Raw genomic sequence first — 21862 nt, 5'->3', positions numbered from 1 at the left:
GGGGTCCCATTGAGTGGGTAGGAGTGTAGGGAACTCGGGAACACTTCTCTTGAGCAGGTCTATGAGCTGTGCGTGGCAGAGGGGCACATGGCCAAGGGGGGAGATTGGGGCTGAAGCTCATCACCCCTGCTCTTGCTCAGCAAGATGTAGAATGGAATTGCATCTTCTTAAAGGAAGGAACCCTTTTTTCTGATTTTTATGTGCTGAAAATACCTTGCCAGATCTCCCCCATACCCACCCCAACTTCTTATTTCAAGAGAAGCCAGAAATACAGAATATTTGAAGTCTTTCTCTGTTTGAAAGTTATACCGCAACTGACACATCATTAAACACACACACACACACACACACACACACACACACACATACACACTGCATGGGCTAAATAAAACAGCTCATAGGCTGTGGCTGGCAGCCACTTTGGGACCTCTGCATGTATAAGTGATGGAGGACCAAGGATACACTGGGAAGTTAGCAGAACCCAGGGCCGCTGCATTTCCTTCTATTTGTCATGCGCCATGCTTGTAGCTACCCCACTCTACCTCTTTGCAAACCCTGGGTTTCTTCTAATTGATTATTTTCCCAGGGGATTCTGCCTCCCAAGCAAAGAGTACCACTGGTGAGAACCAGAGCCTTCTTTGCAGCTTTCTTCCCTGGCTTCCAGAAAAGGGAGGTAGGAGAGGGGCTGGGAATTGAATCGTGGCAAGGTACTGAAGGTGTTTATGAAGGTCACCCAGGGCAATGGATTTGGAGGCGAGAAGAGGACAATTAATTCCATTGCTGTCTTAATGGGAAAGCTCAAACCAACCTGGAGAGTGTGTAGAAGGCATCATCCAGGCTCCTGAATGTCTGGGATGAAGGGAGTTGGGATGTCTAAGTGTGGAGGTGAGGGGCTGCCAGTGGATTCAGGTCTAATCCAAAGACTGCACTTTGGAAAGCCAGAGTTCCCCCAAGGTCCAGGGTGGAAAGTAAATCCGCCTGGTGTTTTTGTTACCTTTCAGAATCAAGCCTAATGTGAAGCCTCCGAACCTGTGGCCCCCAAATCTTGCATTTTAGTGGAAGGCAAGTTCCCCCTCAACAGACTACCAGCCCTTCCTCCGGTCAAACGGGTCGAAGTTTTCCTGAAACCCCTGAAATTGGGGTGGGGGTGGGGAGGAGGTGTTTAGGAACAGGGAAGAAACTCTGAGGATGGCAGCCCCCAGAGGTTCAAGAGCTCCCCCTCATAATAAATTAATGCAAACTCGGGGACCCCTATTTCCAGACCCAACGAAGCTCAACTCTTTCTTGCCCGTTTACCCTGTGAGGACACTTAGGGCGTGTTTTCGGAGGGGGCAGTAGATCTTTTCTTCCCCTAACTTGGAAGGGGGCCTCGGGGGACACGGCCCACCGCACGAGGCGGGGCCCAGGGAGTGCGGGGCAGACGAAGGTTGCCCGCCAGGCAGGCCCAGCACCGCGGGGAAGGCAGCCCTCACCCCAAGTCTCCCCTACCCGGCTGACGACCGCGGCGGGCGCCTTGGGCTCGCTCAGTTCTGCTTGCCCGCCCGCATGACAATGACGGCTGCAGAAGCGGAGCGCCGTGGCCGCCGAAGGGACCGGGCGCAGAACGGGCCATTAAGCCGGGAATGGCGGCTGGGGGAGGGGGCTATTTATAGAACAAAGCTCCACCGCCGCCAGCTGCTGGCAAACGCCGCTGCGGCCCCGGCCTAGCCCCGAGGGCCTCGTGTGCCGGGGAAAGGGCCAAACCCGGGGCCACCCCGCGGCCGGGCTGGGCTCTCCCCGGGGGATGGCTGCGTCGAGGAGCTGAGCAGCGATTCCTCGCCGTGGATCAAGGGGACAGAGCCCTAGAAGCGTACCGAGGGCGCCTCGCGGCAAAGCGGGGAAGGGAGGCTGGTTCCCAGGAGACGCTAAATCTCCCCTGTCCGCTCCGGCCCCGGCCGCCGCCTTCCTCGAGTACCCGGACGCAGAGAAGCTGGAAGAGCAGGACCGGGAACGGGGAGCCGGCTCGCGCCGGGGCGCTCGGGGCGCTCGGGGCGGGGGCAAGGGAGCCCCGGGCCGCTGGGCCGCTATCTCCCGCGAGCAGCCGCTGACGGATGGCTCTTTAATAAGCCCCTCGTTAATCTTCCCCCGCCCCTCCACCCCCTGCCCGGGGACGTCCGTATTTTCTGGCCCGATAAGGCTAGAGATTTTAGACGGTGAAATGTAGCAAGGAAAGCAAGTGCTCATTGTTCAGCCGGAGTCACTCAGCTGTGTCCCTTCGAACAAATCTCCTTTTTTGCTTTAAAAAAAATGACATCCCTTGGGCGTTTTCATTTCAGACCCTCGCGTCTCCGGAGAACGGTTCTTTTTCCTCTCTAGCTCCCAGATCTATTTGTCTTCCTCTCCGCTGCAAATCGTGCCCGACACCCCCTTCCTCCTCTGGCGGCCCCACGCCCCCGCCTGCCCCCTTTTCCTTCCTCCTCCTTCAAGGGCAAGCTCCGCAAACCCTCTGGCCCCCGCGCCGCACCTCCCCTAGGAAGGCCACTGTGGGCTGCAGGCAAAGAATGAAAGAAGGAAATCTGAATCCGTTAAGACATCTCGGGGCACATTCTCGAGCTGGGGAGGCCACCTACGCTGGCGGGTAGGGTGGAGGCGACGAACCAGCCCGCGCCTCAGGCGGAACCCATGGCTTAGGCTCTCCAGGAAAACCAGACCAGCGCTGGTCTTAACCCGACCTTCTACACAGGTAGAGCGCACGCTTAGGATCGGCCCCGAAGCCGGCAAGAAGAGCGGGGCTGCCGCGCGGGGGCGCTATGCTCGCACTCTCGCGCCTAGATCCGGGAAGCCCCGCAGTCTCCTGGTAGTCCCGGACTCCAGCGGAAAATGCACCCCCCAGCCGGGTCAAGGGAAGGCGCAGGAGGTTAAGACTTGTAAAGGGGCGTCTCTCCAGGCGTCGGGGCTGTAGGTACTTTAGAAAGCCAAACCCAAGAGCCGGGATCTCCTTCCTCTGGCACCCCAGTGTCCCAAACCCTCAAAGCCCCAGAGCTGCGCCGCCCTGCTGGGCCCCAGCGGACCCTTCCACTCACCGCAGATCTTGAGCCCCAGCTTTCTGGTGCATCCATGGGCCACGCCGCACCAGGTGTCATATGCTGGAAAGCAAAAGAGGTGCTATCAGTGAGGTTCGGAGCGTGGGGGACTGGGTCGAGGGCAAAAGTAGTCTGGGGAGGAGAAGGCAGGTCTTTCACCAGTGCTCCTCGAGAAAAACTCCTTCCTAAAAGGAGCAAGAAGCCAGATGCGTGGGCAGATGGGCAGATTAGTGCCCTTCGAGTGCCCATGACACTCCCTTCCTGCTCCCACTTTGAGGTATAGAATGGTGTCTCTGAAAGGCCAAGCACTCACGCGGCCCCCAGGCCTCCAAGCAACCCCGGCGGGGGAGCTGGAGAAGCGAGATCCTAGTGGACCAAGTACCAAAGACCGGGCCAGGCCGTTCGTGTTACCCAGCACCCATCCGCCCGCCCCGTCCCCTGATCTCCGCTCTGCAGCCTCGAAGGGCGACCACAGCAGCCCGGAAAGGGAACACAGAGGCATCTGGGACCAAAACGTCTCATAATTTCTTGGCGGGTCTCCAGCCCAGTGGCAGCTTAAAATAAACTGGCATGAAATGGGGTCGCGAAAGAGTTCAGGATTTAATTGGGTGAAAAATAGTATTTGACTAGATGATCGGGCTCGCATGGCTGCTCTTCAGTCGGACCCAGAGCTGGGAAACAATAGTGCGCCTCCGGTCCTCATCCGGGATCCCCTCTTCCCAACCTGCCCCTCATTAACCCTTCCCTCGGACGTCTCGGGTCTGGAGCTGGCGAAGGCAAAGGGAATCAGTAGCCTTTCCTCCGGGTCCGAATGGCAGACCTAGGAGTCGTTGTGTTTTCCTTCTTTACCAGACTGTTCTCAGACTCCTCGGGGTCTATCCTGCCCTCGGGATTCGGCTTGCAGGAAGGATCACGGGGGTGTCCGTGGGGCCCGCGCGCTGGTGCTGTGGGACCAGCGTGAAATTCCCTTCGTATCTCTCAAAGCAAGGCGCTTCCAATCCCTCCCATCCCCCACCCCGCCCGGGTCCGAGCTTTCAGCTCCGCGCGACTGTTGGCGGCGATAAGGAGAGTGACATCCATTAAACTCGAGGCACAACAGAGCCCCAGCGGGGAGAAGAAATAGACCGACGTTAGCGAGACAGCGTGTCACAGATGGAGTTCCTGCCACAGACAGGAAATCGGTGCGAAAGCAAAATCCTTGTAATAATAACTGGCGGGTAAAGAGTTATTTCCACTCAATAAAGTGCTTTCGCCTTAAACGCCATCTCAGCTAATCCACAGAGCAACCCTATGAAACAAGAAGAGTGTTCACCTAAGACTCATTTTACAAATAAAACAGAGATTCAGAGAGGTTATGCGATCTTTCCAAGGTTACTCAGCCGGGGCATTGGGGTTCAGACCCAATGCACTGCCTTTCAGAGTTGGGGGTTACAAAAGGGCAGGGAGAAGGGGTTGCTGGAGCAAGAGGCTAATTAAGATTGTGCGTATTGATCAAGGCCACCGCTCAGGAGAACTTGAAGGGTGAGAAAGCGGAGCCCGCGGGGCCGGCGAGGGTGTGTCTGCAAGGGAGGGCGGGAGCAGTAAAAAGCCCGGCGTGCGCTGACAGGTTGGAGGCCCCACCTACAGCTGGGCTGCTGGGGCCGACGGCGGCGTTCTCCGGACGGGTGCTGCACGCTCTTCCCCAGGCAGGGTCCTTAACCTCTGCCTCGGTGCCCTCCGTGCGCGCCAGGCCATGTGCGAACTCAGGTCAGCGCCTCCACTGGTTCTCAGAACAGAGGTTAGGCGTCTGTGCTCTACCGCCCGCTTCGGTGGGGAGGTAAGGTTAACCTGGGTGGGGTGGTATGGGGGCAGGACTCTGAGGTGGGTGAACACAGCGGTCGCTCTGCCCTCTCGGGGCAAAAAGGGGGCGGGTAATGTCGGGAGGTCTGGAAAAGAAATCCATCAAGGCCAGAGCAACAGACAAAGGCGGGCAGGCCTCGCGTTCCTCCCGGCCTGATGAGGCCACCTCAGCAGCCAGTGCCGGGCTCGCGTGCCACCAGAGCTGGCTGCTCTCCCGAGCCCTTCTTTGTTGTGTGGGTAATTGTAGCTCGCCTGGGGGGTGGGGAGAGGGAGCTGCAAAGGGAACTGAAACGCAACCTCAGGATTTAAGACAAGGCCTCCGGGACAGGGGATCCAGTGGCAGTGCCAAGGAGAGGGGACTCGCGGGATGACATTCTCCCATCTTCATTGATGGGAACAATTGACATTTTCTCAAGCCCACAGAAAGTGCCATAAAAGCATAGCAATAAGCCCTTTTAACCACACTGCCATTCCTAAGCCCCTCTTATACAGAAAATCTGTACTGTTACTACTGGAGCTGATAGATTGAGGGGAGGGGACTCATTTCAATCCAAGGTGGAAAAAAAGAAAAATAATTCCTTCATTGCCAGGCTTCTACAGGAAGGGTAGGAAATAAATCTGAATTAAAGACAGGTTCTGGAAATGGGCTGAAGAGCACACTGAGCTAGAGGTGGGGGAGCATAGAGCCCTCTTCCCTCCTTTTATCTGGTTCCCCTTTTCTTCTCTTTTGCCGACCTGTCAACTGCTGACAGATCTCCTACCCTGGAGAAAAGAGAAGGGTGCTCTCTCCTCCCGCCGGGCGAAGCTTCTTGTCGCTTCCTGGCTCCCAAACTCTCTCCACTCAGGTTGCTGCCCGCTCCTTTTTCTTTCTTTTCTTTTTTCTTTTTCTTTTTGTCTGAGATGTAATTAATTGTCTGAAATGTCGAGGCTCAGTCTCAAACCGTTTTATGCACCTTTCTCGCCCCTGGCTTCTCCCTCAATCATCAATAGCTCGACGCAAATTTGGAGCAATTAGGGACCCCGAGTTTTCTAAAAGCTGCAATTAACGTCGCAATTTCCGCTGATTATAGACTTCGAGCACTGCTCAGGGGTAAAGGAGGGGGTCGGAGCTCGGCTCAACGAGAGCAAGAGACAGAAAACTCTCTATTCCCGCCGAGACTACAGTCTCCTCACACCGCCCTCTGCCCTGACCCCTGTCGTCCCACAAGCCAAAGAAATCTCACACAACAAAAACAACACTCTCCCCTCTCGTCCCTCCCCCGGAAGCGAAGCCCCCAAGGATCGCCGCTGCTCGAACCTTGTGTGGCTCCCACTTTCCAGCGCCCCAGAATCGCCTGGCATTTCTGTCAGTGAAACGACCTCTGGCCGAGACCCAGGTCAGGGCCCCATTTCTTTTCAGCCTCCATCGTCTCCGCGCTCCCCCTTCCCTTTTCACCAGCGCAGCCTCCTCACGTCCCAGCGCCCCCATCTTCCCCGCAGCCCATTTGATAGGAAACTGGGGCAGAACCTACTTGTAGGGCGCAGGTTGGTAGTATTGGGGTCCGCTCCCGCATTCGAGGAGGTTGCGGACGAAGAAGGGGTCGAAGACGCCATCAGCTTGGTTGTCCCGGGGCCTCTGCTGTCCGGGGTCCTCGGCGAGTCGGGCGCAGGAACAGGCTGCAAAGAGAAGCGAGAGCAGTGCGGGGAGAGCTTCCGGGGTCCCGCGCGGGAGGCGACAGAGCGGTGGGGGGCACCGACGCTCCCCTCAGAAGTCTGGGCTTGGGACAGAGAGGCGGAAGGAAGGGCACCTAACAAGCTGAGTCGGGGTGCGCCGAGGGGAGGAGGAGACGTGCGCACGAGCTCTGGGACTCCGGCGCGGGGAACGTAGCCCCGGGCTGCTCTCCAGTCTGGCGGCCGAGCGGGGTGACCTGGAGTGCAGCGCAGAGACTAGGGGAGCCCAAGGCCAGTTCAGGACGCAGGGGTGCGGGGGATAGGGCTAGCAGGGCAAGGGAGGCTCAGTGCGCGATTTTCCAGCCGAGCCACGACAAGCCCCATTGGGCTCTCAGCAGCCGGAGGGCGGGCGGGCGGGGGGAGTGCGCACGGGGCGGGCACGTCTGGTTCGGTGTCTGGTTCCCGTTGTTGTGTCTGGTTAATTCCCTGGAAAGAAGGAGGCTAACTGCTCCGAGGACCGGGGACTTTGGTGAGACAAGGTGAGAGGGAAAAAAGGGTCCATATTTTTACGTTCTCTCTCGGATTTGGTCGGGGAAGAACCACAGTCACCTTGCACTCTAGACATCCAGAAAGCAGCGGGTCGGAACCTTGTCTCCCTCTTGTCCCACCCTGTTTTGAGCTGTCTGGAAGCCTAGGACGAGTCTCAGTCCGGGTTTGTGTTCCCTCTCCACCCAACTCTCCGAGGTCCCAGATTTTTCGCTATACAAAGCCGAAGAGGTTGAGTGAGGCAAGAAAGGGAAACATTACTGGGGGAAACGAACTTGGCCTCCGCTCTCGGAAGGCGGCAGACTAGGATCGGTGCGCGACGCCGCTGTACTGCGCTCGGCGCTGGCGCGATGGCTACCGAAGGCCCCAGGACTGAGGTGCCGGCCAATCTAGGTAGATCTAAGACCCCGCAGAGTAGCACCTGCTTGCCATCACCTTCACAAGCACCCTGGGATCCGACACCTAGCCCTGCACGCGCGCTTCTGCTGTAACGCGGACCACGGTAGACCGCAGCTTCTGGGGAAGTAACAGGTTACTGCTCGGAGTCGCGCTTTTGGCTTCTGCTGTTCAGGAGCCCTCTGGTGAGACAGGGCTCTTAGTCGGGAAGGGATGGGGAAAATCTCTCGCAACTTCAGCGCGGGTGTCAGCCTCTGGGCATCCCCAGGCGTGAATTTCGCTGGTGGGGGTAGGATGGCGGCGAGGTCGGGGGTCGCTGCGCCGCGCACCAAGGGAGAGCCGGGAGTCGGGCAGATGGGACGCGTTCTGTTCGGGAGGGTAGATGGCGGTCGCTGGGAGTGGGGCTTGGCCAGGAAACCGCGGGTGAAGAGGAGGATGCAGCTGAACAGCTGAAGCCGGGCACTGGGAAGTCCAGGCGGCCGCGCGATTACCCACCTGGGCTAGGCAACAGCAATCCGGGCGCTCCTGCTGCTCCTCTGCGCAGCGCGCAGAGATCCGCTCGGCCGGGGCCCTGCCACAGGCGTAATCTTCCCGGCGTCACCTCCAGCTGCCGCCCGGCCCTCGCCAGCACCGTCCCGCACGCGAGCGCCGGGAGGAGAAGAGAGCGGTGGGGAGAGGCAGCTGGTAGGCTTCGGGGGAGGCGGGGGCGGAGTGGGGAGGCGGGGACGGCTCGGCGGGGGAATCACGAGGCCGTTTCTCGCGGGGGCAGCTCGTCGGCAGAGCGGTGGGGCTCCTTTGCAGGTGCCTGATAGCCTCTGGAGCTTTAAAGGGCGATTATAAATCCAGATCACGCTTTGGGGCCCGGAAAAAAAGGGGGGGCCCTATGAGTAATCCAGAACGTACTCAACGTGCTCTTTTTTTTTTTTTTTTAAATAGAGGGTGCGGATAAGACGAGGGAAAAGATAATTCCTATGAGGAGTTCTGCCTCCTTGACTGCTTCTTCTTCATCTCTCTCCATCTTCCCCTCCCCCTCCCATATCTTCGAGAAGACTAGAACAGTGGCTTTGCCTCAATTCCTTTCCTTGTGATTCCCCCAAATCTACCACCCCGCGACTCTTTCCCGAGTAAAATCGAGCTCTGGCGTTGGGTCCTCGCTGGCTCTCTGCTGAGCCAGGATTGTTGTAAAAGCAAGGGAGGCCGAGAGGAGGTTGGCACGGTGGAGACCCCATCTCCTTTCACGTCAGTTTCTTCATCCAGCTCAGAGCCTCCCCAAAGTACTTCACTTGAGTACCGCTACCCACTGCCGCCCGCAGAGAAAAGGTCCCGTTTCCCGCCCACTATGCACTCCCTGCTAGCTTTGGTCCCCTAGGTAATGGGGGAAGAAGTCCTCCTGATTGATCACAGCTGAAGGTTAATAACACGCACGAGTGCTGCTCCAAACCAACGGGAAACCCGAGCACAGAGGCGGCCCCAGGGGGCGGAGGGGGGGGAGGGTGGGCAGCGGACCGTCCTTTCCTGCTCTGCCTTCTCTCCTCGCTTTCCCGACGATTTTGCTCTTTTAAGGATTCTCCCTTTGCGTTATTTAATCATATTTAATGAATTGCCCCTCACAATAAGAAGGCGTTCACCGGAAAATTTCCACCAGGGGGCGCCAGGCACCCAGAGACCGCGAGGCCCTGTGCGGGCGGGGTCTTGTCTCCCCGCGGGAGCTAACACCTGGAAGGGCTGTCTGGACTCTTACTCTCCCGCCTCTTCAAGCCATCCCTTAGCCAGCCTCCTCGCTAATGTTCTCCCCTTTCCTCTACCTCTGTTTCTTTTTCTTTAGGGGGAAAAAAAAAAAGTTGATCTTTGTGTGTGCTGGGTGATAACGTGTAACCAGTGATTCCTTCAGTCGTTTCACAGTGATTTTCCCCCTGTTGTGATGCAGCAGGCAGGGGTTATTTATGGACACGTCTGAGGCCTTGCTGGTCCAACCGAAGCCCGGCCCTTCTTTCTGAAGGTCTTATCTCCTTTCACCACGACTGAGGGGATGCAGAAAATCTTACAAATAACAGAAACTTCCCTAATAAGATCGAAGATTCCTCCCGGAGAAGATACAGTCCCATTAGGAAGAGGACTCGCGCTCTGAGGTTCGAAATAACCGCGTTGCCCTTGATCCTAAAGAAAATGCTGTCGTCCTCTTTCCACCTCACAATAAAAGCTCGGGCACTTTTTAAGGACACAAAAGCATCCTGACTGGCCAGGCAGGTAGTCGCAGCAGCTCTGGCGCCGGAGCTCCAGGCTGGGCAAGGTGGGCGTGCCCACTCCACGAGAAGGAAAGATCCCTTCAAAACCTTGCGCCGCTAGGCTTGAAATGTGCGGTTTACTCCGAAATAAGGCTCAGAATTCCACCCACGCCCCCTCCTCAAGCCTCCCTAAATGAGATGGTTGCACCAATCAGAGATCCCAGTGCCCGTGCTAAATCACGGAAGACTCAGGGAGCAAGGAGACTGACGGGAGAAGGCAACAAATCTCGATGTCCCTCAGGGTCCGTTGTTCCAGAAAGATGCCTGCTCGCTGTCTCTTCAACCCTCTCCCGAGACCTGAGATTCCCCGGAGAGAAAGATTCGTTTACTTTCACCTGTGGCTTGAGACTGAGAAATTTCCAGCCACTCCCTCTTCTGACTCCAGTGTCCAAAATGTTCACCCCAAGGTTTTAGCCGAGAAAATGATCCCGTTGGTAAAAGAAATCTACAAAAAGCAGGTATTACAAATGGAAGTTGAGTCTGTCCAGCTGCGAGAACATCCCTCCCTTTCTCTATGGAGGGGGAGGGAGTGAGGTCTCGTCCTTAATTTAAAAATGTTTAACTAGGGACACCTGGGTGGCTCAGTTGGTTAAGCAGCTGCCTTTGGCTCAGGTCATGATCCCAGCGTCCTGGGATCGAGTCCCACATCGGGTTCCTTGCTCCGCAGGAAGCCTGCTTCTCCCTCTGACTCTGCCTACCACTCTGTCTGCTTGTGCTCACTCTCGCTCCTCTCTCTCTCTCTGACAAATAAATAAATAAAATCTTAAAAAAATGTTTAACTAAATATTAGAAATTAGGTAATTAAACGAATATTTATTAATCACTTATTATGTGATAGGCTCTGTTCTCAGGGAGTTTTACAAGGTTCCAGCAAGTTATATTATCTCTGCACCAGTGGAGTTAACATTCCAGTTAGTCAGGGAAAGTAACAGACCTGGGGTCTTACGGTTTTGGTTTAATCTCCAATTCTCTCCCATTACAATCTAGACTCTTGGGCTCAGGGAGATGTTAAGGAACTAAGGGCCTGGAGTTAAGAGTCAGTTCCAGCACACTGAGTTGAAAGACAGGGCAAGGCTTTGTCAGTACCACGGACAGCACCCGCCGTCCGGTCCCTCAGGCCTCGCCTAAGTCGGTCTCACTCACCAGCTCTCAGCCAACCCGCCCCAAACACCCTCCCCGCCTCCCTCTCGACTGTAACTGCTGTGTTTTCCCCCTGTTGGAGTGGGGGCTGGGAGAATAGAGTATTTCGTCCTCTCCTTTTCGGTAAGAATTTGTAGTGAGGGTGGTTGTGTTTGTCTTTTGGCTCTTTAGAACATTTGGAATTCATATTTTTGTTTGGTTTTCACTATTCTTTTTGTCTGTTATTACTCCTGGGTGTGTGGGGGAGGAGATGCTGTGGACAATGGGGGTGGAAAATAGATATCCTCTACAGGGACTCTAACGGGTGGTAAGGGGTGGTCCGGAAGGGAGTGGTGTCCGCCCAGCTGTTTCGTTTGCGTTTGATGTAAGGTTTAGAGCTTTGAAGAAACGGGAAAGCGGAGCCCAGAGGCGGAAGAAGTGGGCGAGCACGAGCCCTCCGGTCTCTCCCGGGTGTTAGGGGTTTCCGAGCCTGCAGCCCCGGCTACTGGATCAGGTCCACCCAGAACAACCTTCCTTTAGGTCAGCGATGGCTGGGACTTGGGAACATGACCCTCCGCCCATAATGCCCTTTTCCAGGGATGTTTAAAGATATTCCAATCGGATTTGGAGCTGAGCCTTTCAGCAAAAGAAAAAAGGGAATGGGTGGGAGGAGAGTAAGGCGTGGAAGGGGGCCCGTACAGGCTGCGGGGGAGATCTTTATGCGTAAAATATGGTCCACGTCAAGGTGAGTAAATAAGAAATGTCACTTATTTTTTTTTTTTTTTTAACGCATTTGGCGTTTTTAGCTTCCAGGAAAGGTAATTTGGAGCCACGGCGTTGGTTCATTTCAGCTGGCTCTTTAAGGTCTATTTTAAGTACCTAATTTATGACCAAAAAAGAGGGGGGAAAAATGGCAGTGCTCACCGTTTAAACGTCTGTCTCTGAAATGAGGGCTGTGGAAAGCGTTGTTAACCTCACGCTCGGCTTTTAAGTCGAGGCTAAAGCCTATTCAGTGTGTTGTGTACTTTAAAGATAGTTTCCAAATTATTCTGGACTTTCTTTGAGGATCATCGCTAAATCGACACCCCTACCTCAACAGATCACACCATACTCACTCCTGAGAGGCAAGAAAGGGTTAAAAGGGTGGTGGGGAAGTCAGGATTTCAGCCAGAACGCTGGAAAGGACTCCGGAAATTACAATCTTTTCTTTGAATGAAGAGAGCTGAGTTCCTCAGATAATCGTCCAATGGTTCCTTCCTCCTTGGTATGCAAAAGATGAAAATATTCTAATATTAAAGAAATTAATCAAGGAGGACACAATGATTTGTATTGGGGCAAATCTTGGGTCAATCTTAAACCCGATTCCTGCTCTTCCAGACACGCAGAGGGACCAGCAGGTGGCGATAGATTACAATTTCTGAGAGGAAACCACAGCCCCCACAAGGGAGCAGTTCTTCAAGGAAAACTGCAGGCCCTTCCCGTTCACTTTCCTACCCTGCCATATTTCACAAAGCAGCCCTGTTTAATTAAAATGCTGAGAGATGCTGCTGGAAGTGGCCTGAGGCACCCAGGGTCTCTGCCCCTTTGGTGAAAGAGAAGGGAATGTGAATATCCATTTCTTTCCACAGAGCTTTACCCCAAAGGTGGGCTTAGGAAAGGAGCTCTTTGATAGAGGCAAGATATTTCACTGCAAAAGTGGAGACCAAAGAAGTAACAGATCTGGACTGCAATTCTGACAGAGAGCTTTTAAGATGTATCTGTGTTTTCTGCTCTTCTCTCAGCAAAAAATCTTTAAGGCAAAATCAGTCTTTTCTCAAGAGAGTGGGATGCAAGAAAGTTGATTTCCCACATAAGATGATTTGGTGAGGGATGCCTGGGTGGCTCAGTTGGTTAAGCAGCTGCCTTCAGCTCAGGTCATGATCCCAGCGTCCTGGGATTGAGTCCCACATCAAGCTCCTTGCTTGGCAGGGAGCCTGCTTCTCCCTTTGCCTCTGTCTGCCTGTGCTCACTCTTGCTCCTCTCTCTCTGACAAATAAATAAATAAAATCTTTTAAAAAAATAAGATGATTTGGTGAAATGGTATAGAATGGGAGAACGGCTACAGTAATATTTTATCCATTTCTTTCAGTGCAAAAGCTTGTAACTGTTTAACATAAGAAGTTAGCCTTTGTTTTTAGATGTAAGTGACTGGAGACTATTGTTTATGAGAAGGTTCTGGAAGGTTCTGACTCAGTCATGGAAAATCTGAGAACTTAAATTTCTGCTTCAGATTGGGTTCATTCCCTAATCCTGGCCAGTTGTTCATGGAAGAAAACTGGAAATTTAGTTCCTTTTATGTCAAGAACTTACAAGTAAGAGCTCACTGGAAAGTATGCATAGCCAAAGTTCTCACCTGTATCATCTGCAAATCAGTACCATGGGTTTCTCCAAAGCAGTTAGTCACCTGGAGCTCATTCTTTCTATCTTACCCTCAGTTCCAAGACTGAAGTCCTGTTTTTTTTTTGTCTTTGGGTAAGTCGGGGACCCTTTAGATCTGAATAAACTGAAATATCAAGCAATGCCTAAATATGTGGGTTGAATGATAATCAACATCTTCTCACCAGGGCTATAGGCACATTATCTCAACTTCAAATCCAGGGACAAGTCATAAACAAGCAGCTGAATAGACAATATATTCCTAAAATCTTCAGGTGGCCCTCTGGAAGGCACCTAGCAACTGAGGAATGAGTGTGCAGTCATTTTGCATCTGTTGTTTTTCTTGTTATATCTGGATTCAGATGAGTTGAACAGAAAATGTAGAGAAGGAAGAAGTCTCAAAAAGTCAGAGCCATCTACAGGACCTCAAATAGCCTACAAAGAGCCACCAGTTACATTAGTATTTAAGCCATCGCTTTAATGATTATAAAAGATCTCAATTTAGCAAGTTTTGCTTTGAGACCACTTTCTCAAAGTGTTCTTTTAATTCTGTTTGGTACATTATTTTAAAATATTTTTCTTCTTATTTTCTTTCACTGGTGGGTTACAAACTAAGAGAAGGTAGCTTTAGGATGATGATGCTGCCTGCTGATTTGTGTATTCTGCCTCACCTTTGGATAAGTTCTTCTGACACCAATAGGAAGAAATTGAATTTGGTGACTGTTATGATGAGAAAGAGATTTTCCTTATAATACACTGTCCAGTGGTAGACAGGGTACTATGAAATTTATCAAGAGTTATCATTTTCAAATAATCCTTTCTATGGAAAGACGTTTAAAATAATTTTTATTAGAGGTGAAGATACACTTAGGGACCTGAGAGTATGAAACAGAAAAAACTTCATTTCAGAGTAGAAAAGGAGGCAAGTTAAAATATTAAAAAAGGAGGAAAGGGGCCCATGAAATTAATCAACTATTTGTTGGGGAGAAATAATTTTCTCTGCTTTTCAAGGTCTTTCTAGTTGGACAAAGAATCAAACTGATACAAGACAGATGAACAGGAGAAAATTAAATTTTGTTCTGTTCTTAAAGGAAATCCACACAGACATGAAATTCCAAAGATAGGCAGGCAAAATGAGGAATATATATCATCATGAACTAAGGAGAAGAGATTAGGAGTCTGGGACCTCAAAGGGAAGGAATGCAATTCACAGGAAGGTGAAAAAGAGTAAACATTGTTTACCAACAAATGCTTACTGAGCCACTTAGGAAAATGTGACATAGAAGATTTGATCAAATAGGCTTTGTTAGGTTCCTCCTTGCCTACCACACCTATTTCATATTATACTGTAGTTATGTATGGTGACAACTCTCTTTTTGGAGTGGGCCCTCTATCTAAATTCTTTTTAGGCAGCTGATGAGGAAGTAAAGAGCTTTTTCTGAATCTGCTGTTTTTTTTTTCTTTAATTGCTTTTTAACTCAAAAGAATCTTTCTGCCAAAGTGGCCTATCTTGGGGTGGCCTGCCATTGGCCCCTACAGTTGAAAACATATTTGTATAGTTATTTAGCAATAGGAGCTACATAATAAATTCTAAGAAAATAGGGACTTTGTGGGGGGCGCTATGATAGATTGCAATTTTTGCTACTTAAATTATCCAATTAAGTGTAAGGGTAAGCAAGTTTGTGAGTGTATTAACTGTTCTATGAAGATCAGCAAGTTTCTATATCAGATGACATTTCTTTTCTGAACATAATGACCTATTTATTTACTTACCAGTATTTATCCTTATGAGAAGCTTCTAGCATACCAAAAAGAATACTAAGGCCTGCTAAAATGGTTCACATACACAAATATTGATCTGTTGTTTCTTTTTTGCCTTGTGTTAACTTTTCTATACCTCAGGTCAGTTTTACCTTAACTTTTTAAAAGTTCCTTTGTTTTAAACAATATATATTTTTTCCATTTAAGATAATATGTAATTGTTAAAGAAATTATATAACTCTATAGTGAAATGAAATAACTTCATCCATCATCCAAACACAACCATAGTTAAACTTTTTATTAAAAATTTTCCAGATTTCCGCCCCCCCACTTCATGTCTAGGCTTAATTAAAAAGTTTGTAGCATTGGACAGATATTTGTACACCCATGTTCATAACAACATCGTTCACAATAGCCAAAATGTGGACCCAATCCAAGTGTCGATCAATGGAAGAATGGATAAACAAGATGTGATATATACACAGTGGAATGTTATTTAGCTCTAACAAGGAATGAAGCATTGATACATACTATGGATGCTGATGAATCTTGAAAGGAAAATACTGTAAGAGTCCATGTACGTGTGGTTCCCACAATGGTCAAATTCATACTGATAGAAAGTAGAACAGTAGTTGTCTTGGGCTGGAGGGAGAGGGAATAGAAGTTATTATTTATTGGGCATAGAGTTTCAGTCTGAGAAAATGAAGAAGTTCTTGATATGGATAGTGGTGATATTACAACAATATGAAAATACTAAATGCTACTTAACTATACACTTAAAAAGGGTTAACATGGTAAAATGTATGTTATGAATATTTTACCACAATAAAAAAGTGATGCATGCTCATGAAAAAAAAAGAGGATAAATAAAAAGTATAAATTTAAAAATAAACTCTTTTACCTACCTCCCCTCCTCAACTACCTAACCCGGGGATAACTATTGAAACCAGTTTCACTATGTATACCTTGGAGATATTGAGGGTTCAGGTTCAGACCACTGCAATATAGCAAATATCACAATAAGCAAGTCAAATGAATTTTTTGGCTTCCCAGTACATATAAAAGTTATGTTTACATTATACTGTAGTCTATTAAGTGTTAGCATTATGTCTAAAAAATCTAACATACAAACTTTAGCTCAAAAATACTTTGTTAAAAAATGCTAACCATCATCTGTGCTTTCAGGGAGTCATAATCTTTTTGCTGGTGAAGATTCCTTCCTAGATGTTGACAGCTGCTAACCAATCAGTTGTAGTTGGTGAAGGTTAAGGTGACAATGGCAATTTCTTAAAATAAAACAATAATGAAATTTGCTGCATTGATTGACTCTTCCTTTCACGAACAACTTCTCTGTAGCATGCAAATGTTGTTCCATGGCATTTTACCCAAAGCAGAACTTCTTTCAAAACTGGAGTCAATCTATTAAGCCCTGCCACTGCTTCATCAACTAAGTTTATGTAATATTCTAAATCCTTGTTTGTCATTTGAACAATCCTTATACCATCTTTACCAGGAATAGATACCATCCCAAGAGACCACTTTGGTTGCTTAGCCAAAGGAGCAACTCCTCAGGGGCGCCTGGGTAGCTCAGTTGGTTAAACATGTGCCTTTAGTTCAGGTCATGATCCCAGGACCCTGGGATCCTGCATCAGGCCACCTGCTCAGTGGGGAGTCTGCTTTTCCCTCTTTTCTCTGGCCCTCCTCCCTGCTTGTGCTCTCAGTTTCGTTCTCTCAAATACAAAATCTTAAAAAAAAAAAAAAAAAAAGAAGGAACTCCTCATCTGTTCAAGTTTTATCATGAAATTGCAGCAATTAAGTCACATTTTTAGGCTTCACTTTTAGTCCTCTTGCTATTTCTATCACATCTGCAATTACTTCCTCCACTGAGTCTCGAACCCCTCAAAGTCATCCACGAGGGTTGGAATCAACTTCTTTCAAACTCCCGTTAATGTTGGTATTTTTACTTCTTCTCATGAATATGAATCACACATGTTCTTAATGACATCTACAATGGTGAATCCTTACCAGAAGGTTTTCAATTTACTTTGCCCAGATCCATCAGATGAATCACTATCAATGGCAGGCGACTACAGTCCATAAAATGTATTTGTTATACAATAAGACTTGAAAGTTAAAAGTTCCTCTTTTATCCTTGGACTGCAAAATGGATGTGTAGTAGGCATGAAAGCAACATTAATCTCATTATATATCTCCATCAGAGCTCTTGGGGAACCCGGTGCATTGTCAATTAGCTCTAATATTTTGAAAGGATTTTTTTTCTGAGCAGTAGGTCTCAACAGTAGGCTTAAAATATTCAGTAAGCAATATTATAAACAGATATGCTGTCATTCAGGCTTTGTTGTTCCATTTACAGAGCATAGGCAGAGTGGATTTAGCATAATTCTTAAAGGCCCTTATTTTTTTCAAGTTTTAATTTAAATTCATGTTTATTAACATACAGTGTAATATTAGTTTAGGTGTAGAATTTAGTGATTCAATAGTTCCATATGTCACCCAATGCTCATCACAGCAAGTGCACACCTTAATCCCCAGCACCTAGTTGACCCGTCCCTCCACCTACCTCCCCTTTGGTAACCAGCTGTTTCTTCTCTATCATTAAGAGTCTGTTCTTGGTTTTCCTCTCTTTATTTCCCCCTATGTTTGTCTGTTTTGTTTCTTAAGTTTCACATATGAGTGCGATCATATGGTGTTTGTCTTTCTCTAATTTTGCTTAGTTTTATATTCTCTAGCTCCACACACATTGTTGCACATGGCAAGATTTCATTCTTTTTGATGGCTGAGTAATATTCCAGTATGTGTGTGTACGTATTTATCCACTCATCAGTCAATGGACATTTACATACTTTCCATAATTTGACTATTGTTGCTAACGCTGCTATAAACATAGGTGTGCATGTATCCCTTTGAATTATTAGTTTTGTATCCTTCAGGTAAATACTTAGTAGTGTAATTGATGGGTCGTAAGGTAGTTCTACTTTTAACTTTCTGACGCAATTCCATACTAATTTCCAAATGGCTACATCAGTTTGCCTTCCCACCAACAGTGTAAGAGGATTCCCCTTTCTCAGTATCCTCGCCAACTAAGGCCCCTTAGGTTTTCAGAATGGTGAGTAAGCATGGGCTTCAGCTTCAAACCACTAGCTTCATTAGTCCCTGACAAGAGGGTCAGCCTTTTCTTTGAAGCTTTGAAGCAAGGCATTGACTTCTCTCTAGCTATGGAAGTGCTAGATGGCATCTTCCTATAGAAGGCTGCTTTGTCTACATTGAAAATCTTCTGTTTAGTGTAGCCATCTTCATTCATTATCTTAGCCAGATCTTCTGGATAACTTGCTGTAGCTTCTACACAAGTACTTGCTGCTTCATTTTGCTCTTTTATGCTGAGGAGATGACTTTTTCCTTAACCTTGTGAACCAACCTCTGCTAGCCAACTCTTCTTCTGCAGCCCCTCACCTCTCTCAGCTTTCACAGACTTGAAGAGAGTTATGGCCTCACTCTGGATTAGGCTTTGACTTAGGGGAATGTTGTGGCTGGTTTGATCTTTTATCCAGACCACTAAAACCTTCTCCATATCAGCAAGAGGGCTGTTGCACTTTCTTATCATTTGTATGTTCACTGAATTAGCACTTTCAATTTCCTTTAAGGACTTTTCCTTTGTATTCACAACTTGGCCTAACTGGTGCAAGAGGCTTAGCTTTCAGCCCATCTCAGCCTTCAACATGCCTTCCTCAGTAAGCCCAATCATTTCTAGCTTTTGGCTTAAAGTGCAGGCTATGTGACTCTTCTTTTCACTTGGACACTTAGAGGCCATCGTGAGTTATTAATTGGTTTAGTTTCAACATTATTGTGTCTCAAGGAATAGGGGGGCCGGAGGACAGGGAGAGAAAGAGGAGGGTAGGTCAGTAGAGGAGTCAAAACATACACATTTATCAATTAAGTTCACTGTCTTATATGGGCATAGTTTATGGCACCCCAAAATGATTACAATAGTGACACCGAATCACACACAGATCACCATTAACAAACATAATAATGAAAATGTTTTAAATATTTTCATTAAATATGCGGGAATTACCAAAATGGCACCAAGAGACCTGTTCAATGCAGGTCCCCACAAACCTACAATTTGTAAAAAACTGCAGTATCTACACAGTGCAATAAAGCAAAACACGCTAAAATGAGGTATGCCTATATTTCTATTTTACACATACTATGAACTGGCCCAAGGATCCACCAATTCCCCTTTCTTGGCTTTGAGTAGCCATGATTCCTTGGAAACTCAAGAGCCCAGTTTGGCTTATAGTCTTAAAAGGATTTTATTGTTTTCATGCTTGTTATGCTGTGGCATGGGCATTGGGTAGGACTCTCTTGACTGTAATAGAAAATCTGAAACAAATAGGCTTGCATGGTAAGATGTCTTACATAAGATATTCAGAGGCAGGTGTTAAACCAAAGTTAGCCCCATTACAACTCATATCCCTTATAACTCATATCCCATGGCAGCTGGGGAGTTCATTAGGAAAGCCAATCAGAGAGAATGTTCTCTCCTTAGTCTGGGCAGCCTCATCCTACCTGTGAACTCTTAGTACCTCATGATATAAGACACTTGTCCAGAAACCCAAAACATTCCCAGTAGATCTAGGCTTTCCTTTACATCTGGCACTATGAGTTATATTCAAGCATTCAATCTTATTGAACATCAGTATTTTAGGCAAATACCAAAATGATATAAACCTTACAGATCAACTAGGGTAAAATTAAAGGGAAAAAAAACCCCCACACTTCAGTGAAAGGAATGCAAGTTGTCACCTTGTTTAATATATAAAGAATATAGGATAACTGAAGGGTTTATAAGGACCAATACTGGAGAAAGAAGGAGAGGCATCTCTGGTTCCATGCTTGGACTGCTGGGGCAACAGAACCAACCACCACACAATAAGGTTATGTTACATGCATTTTTGGAGATATTAGATAGGCTTTACTTCACAAATTATCTCCCTTTCTTCAAACTGTTTCTCCCTACTGACCTTTTAGGGAAGAAAGCACAGGCGTGAAGGGCAGGGCAGTGTTAGATTGATATAACCTGGTCTTGGAATACCTTGCACACTCCCTTTCCAACCTGGACCCAGCAGAATGGCTCTCTCACAAAGAAGAGCAGTGAGGCAGCGAGAAGGGCCCCTCTGCCACCAGTGAGCTAGTGACCAGACCAGGGAACACACCATCAACGTTCACAAGTGCTTCATCCACGTGATAAGCTTTAAGAGGTATGTTCTTCAGAACTTCACAGCGATCTGGAAATCTGCCATGGAGGAGATGGGAATTTCTGATGTACTCATCGACACGAGGCTCAACAAAGAAAATAGGGAATGCCCTATAAAGGAATATATTGTATTTACATGCAGTCTGCCAGAAAATGGAATGAGGATGAAGATTGCCACATAAACTCTATATACATTAGTTACGTATGTACCTATCACCGCTTTCAAAAACCTAGTCAGTCAGTGTGGATAAGACGTGACCAGATGGTCAAACCGTTATGACCACCACATATACCCCAAAAAGATCCCCTAGATTTGAATCTGTTAATTCCCAGGTATATGATCTTGAGTTACTCTCAATTTCTCTAAACCCCAGTTACTTCAAATGTAAATGGAAGATAATAATGCCCACCTGTACAGGTATTATAAAGATGAAAAACATTAACGTGTGGAATGCTTAGTGCAGTGCCTAGTGCATAATGGTTAATCAGTACATGTAATCATCCTTCCTACTAAACCTGCTCATCTTAAACATAAAAAAAAAATTCCTTTTCCCTTGTGTCTTCCAACAATTCTTCACCATTTCCTTCATAATCGATTCCTTGCTTTCCTTTCCCTCAACTCCAGGGCAAACTCCCTGGAACATGGCTCCCCCCGACCCTGCTCCACTGACACTGCTCTCCCCAATGTCCCCAACCGCCTCTGTGTTGCTCTCCAACACCCTGTTTAGTTTTTATCTTACTTGTCCTCTTTACGACGTTTGGCCAAGCAGATCTTTCTGGACCTAGACGTTCTGCTGCATTTCTGTGGCAGTACTCATAAGCAGTTAGGATGTTTTTGGCAGCAAATTAAAAAGCCTCAATCCAAACCAGTTTAAATAATAAGAAATCTCTCTCATCTAACAGAGAGAGGGCTTCTAGAGCAGTTAATTGCGTGGCTGAACGTCCCCGGAAGTCTAGGTTCTTGCTCTACCGTCCACAGAATCAGCTTCATCCTATAATTCAGTCCCCTCATCATCACCAAGTCGCTGCCAGCAGTAAGTAGGGCGGCATGCTTCCTGGTTCCTAACCAGAGGGATGGAGGAATCTCTCCTCTCAATCATGAAATAAAGTCATGTAATGTAGGTCATGTGCCCCCTTTGGAACAGTAACAGTTACCAAAGAAATGCCATGTACTGACTGGCTGAGACCATCCTTCCTGAGTCCCACGGCTATGTGTGTGTGGAGTGAAGACCCTAACAGAGTCAGGGCTCTCTCAGCAAAGATGCAGGGAGGGAGAGATGCTGAGTGGGCAACCGTAGCACCCACTATATTCACTTTCTTGATTTTCCTGCTGGCTCTTCTCTCTCCTTTGTGCACTTCTCTTTCTTGGACTACCATTTTAATGTTGTTTATCATTGACGATAATTGTATTTTCAGTCCTCTTCTAGTCAGACTATACTTTCTCTATGAGCCATCACTTCCTTATCTTTCATTACTCTCTCTAATCAAAGAGATACTTCTGTTTTGTGTTA

The 21862-nt window shown here is 48.3% G+C and overlaps 1 protein-coding gene across 1 annotated transcript in view; it reads right to left on the bottom strand.

Annotated features, from left to right (window-relative positions):
• Positions 1 to 8361, bottom strand: part of GAD1 (glutamate decarboxylase 1) — a 40230-nt gene extending 31869 nt beyond the window's left edge. Inside the window, exons 1-3 of the mRNA XM_032355914.1 lie at positions 7989 to 8361; positions 6413 to 6557; positions 3063 to 3125 (exon numbers count right to left, since the gene is read on the bottom strand). Of these exons, the coding sequence (XP_032211805.1) occupies positions 3063 to 3125; positions 6413 to 6494 (145 nt within the window). The 5' untranslated portion in view covers positions 6495 to 6557; positions 7989 to 8361. The remainder of the gene's footprint in view (positions 1 to 3062; positions 3126 to 6412; positions 6558 to 7988) is intronic.
• Between the last annotated feature and the right edge of the window lie 13501 nt (positions 8362 to 21862).

Source organism: Mustela erminea, chromosome 8 (genome assembly GCF_009829155.1).
Source record: "Mustela erminea isolate mMusErm1 chromosome 8, mMusErm1.Pri, whole genome shotgun sequence".
Taxonomy (NCBI): Eukaryota; Metazoa; Chordata; class Mammalia; order Carnivora; family Mustelidae; genus Mustela; species Mustela erminea.
Note: the sequence above shows the minus strand (reverse complement) of the source record. Positions and strands in the feature narration are given on the sequence as shown.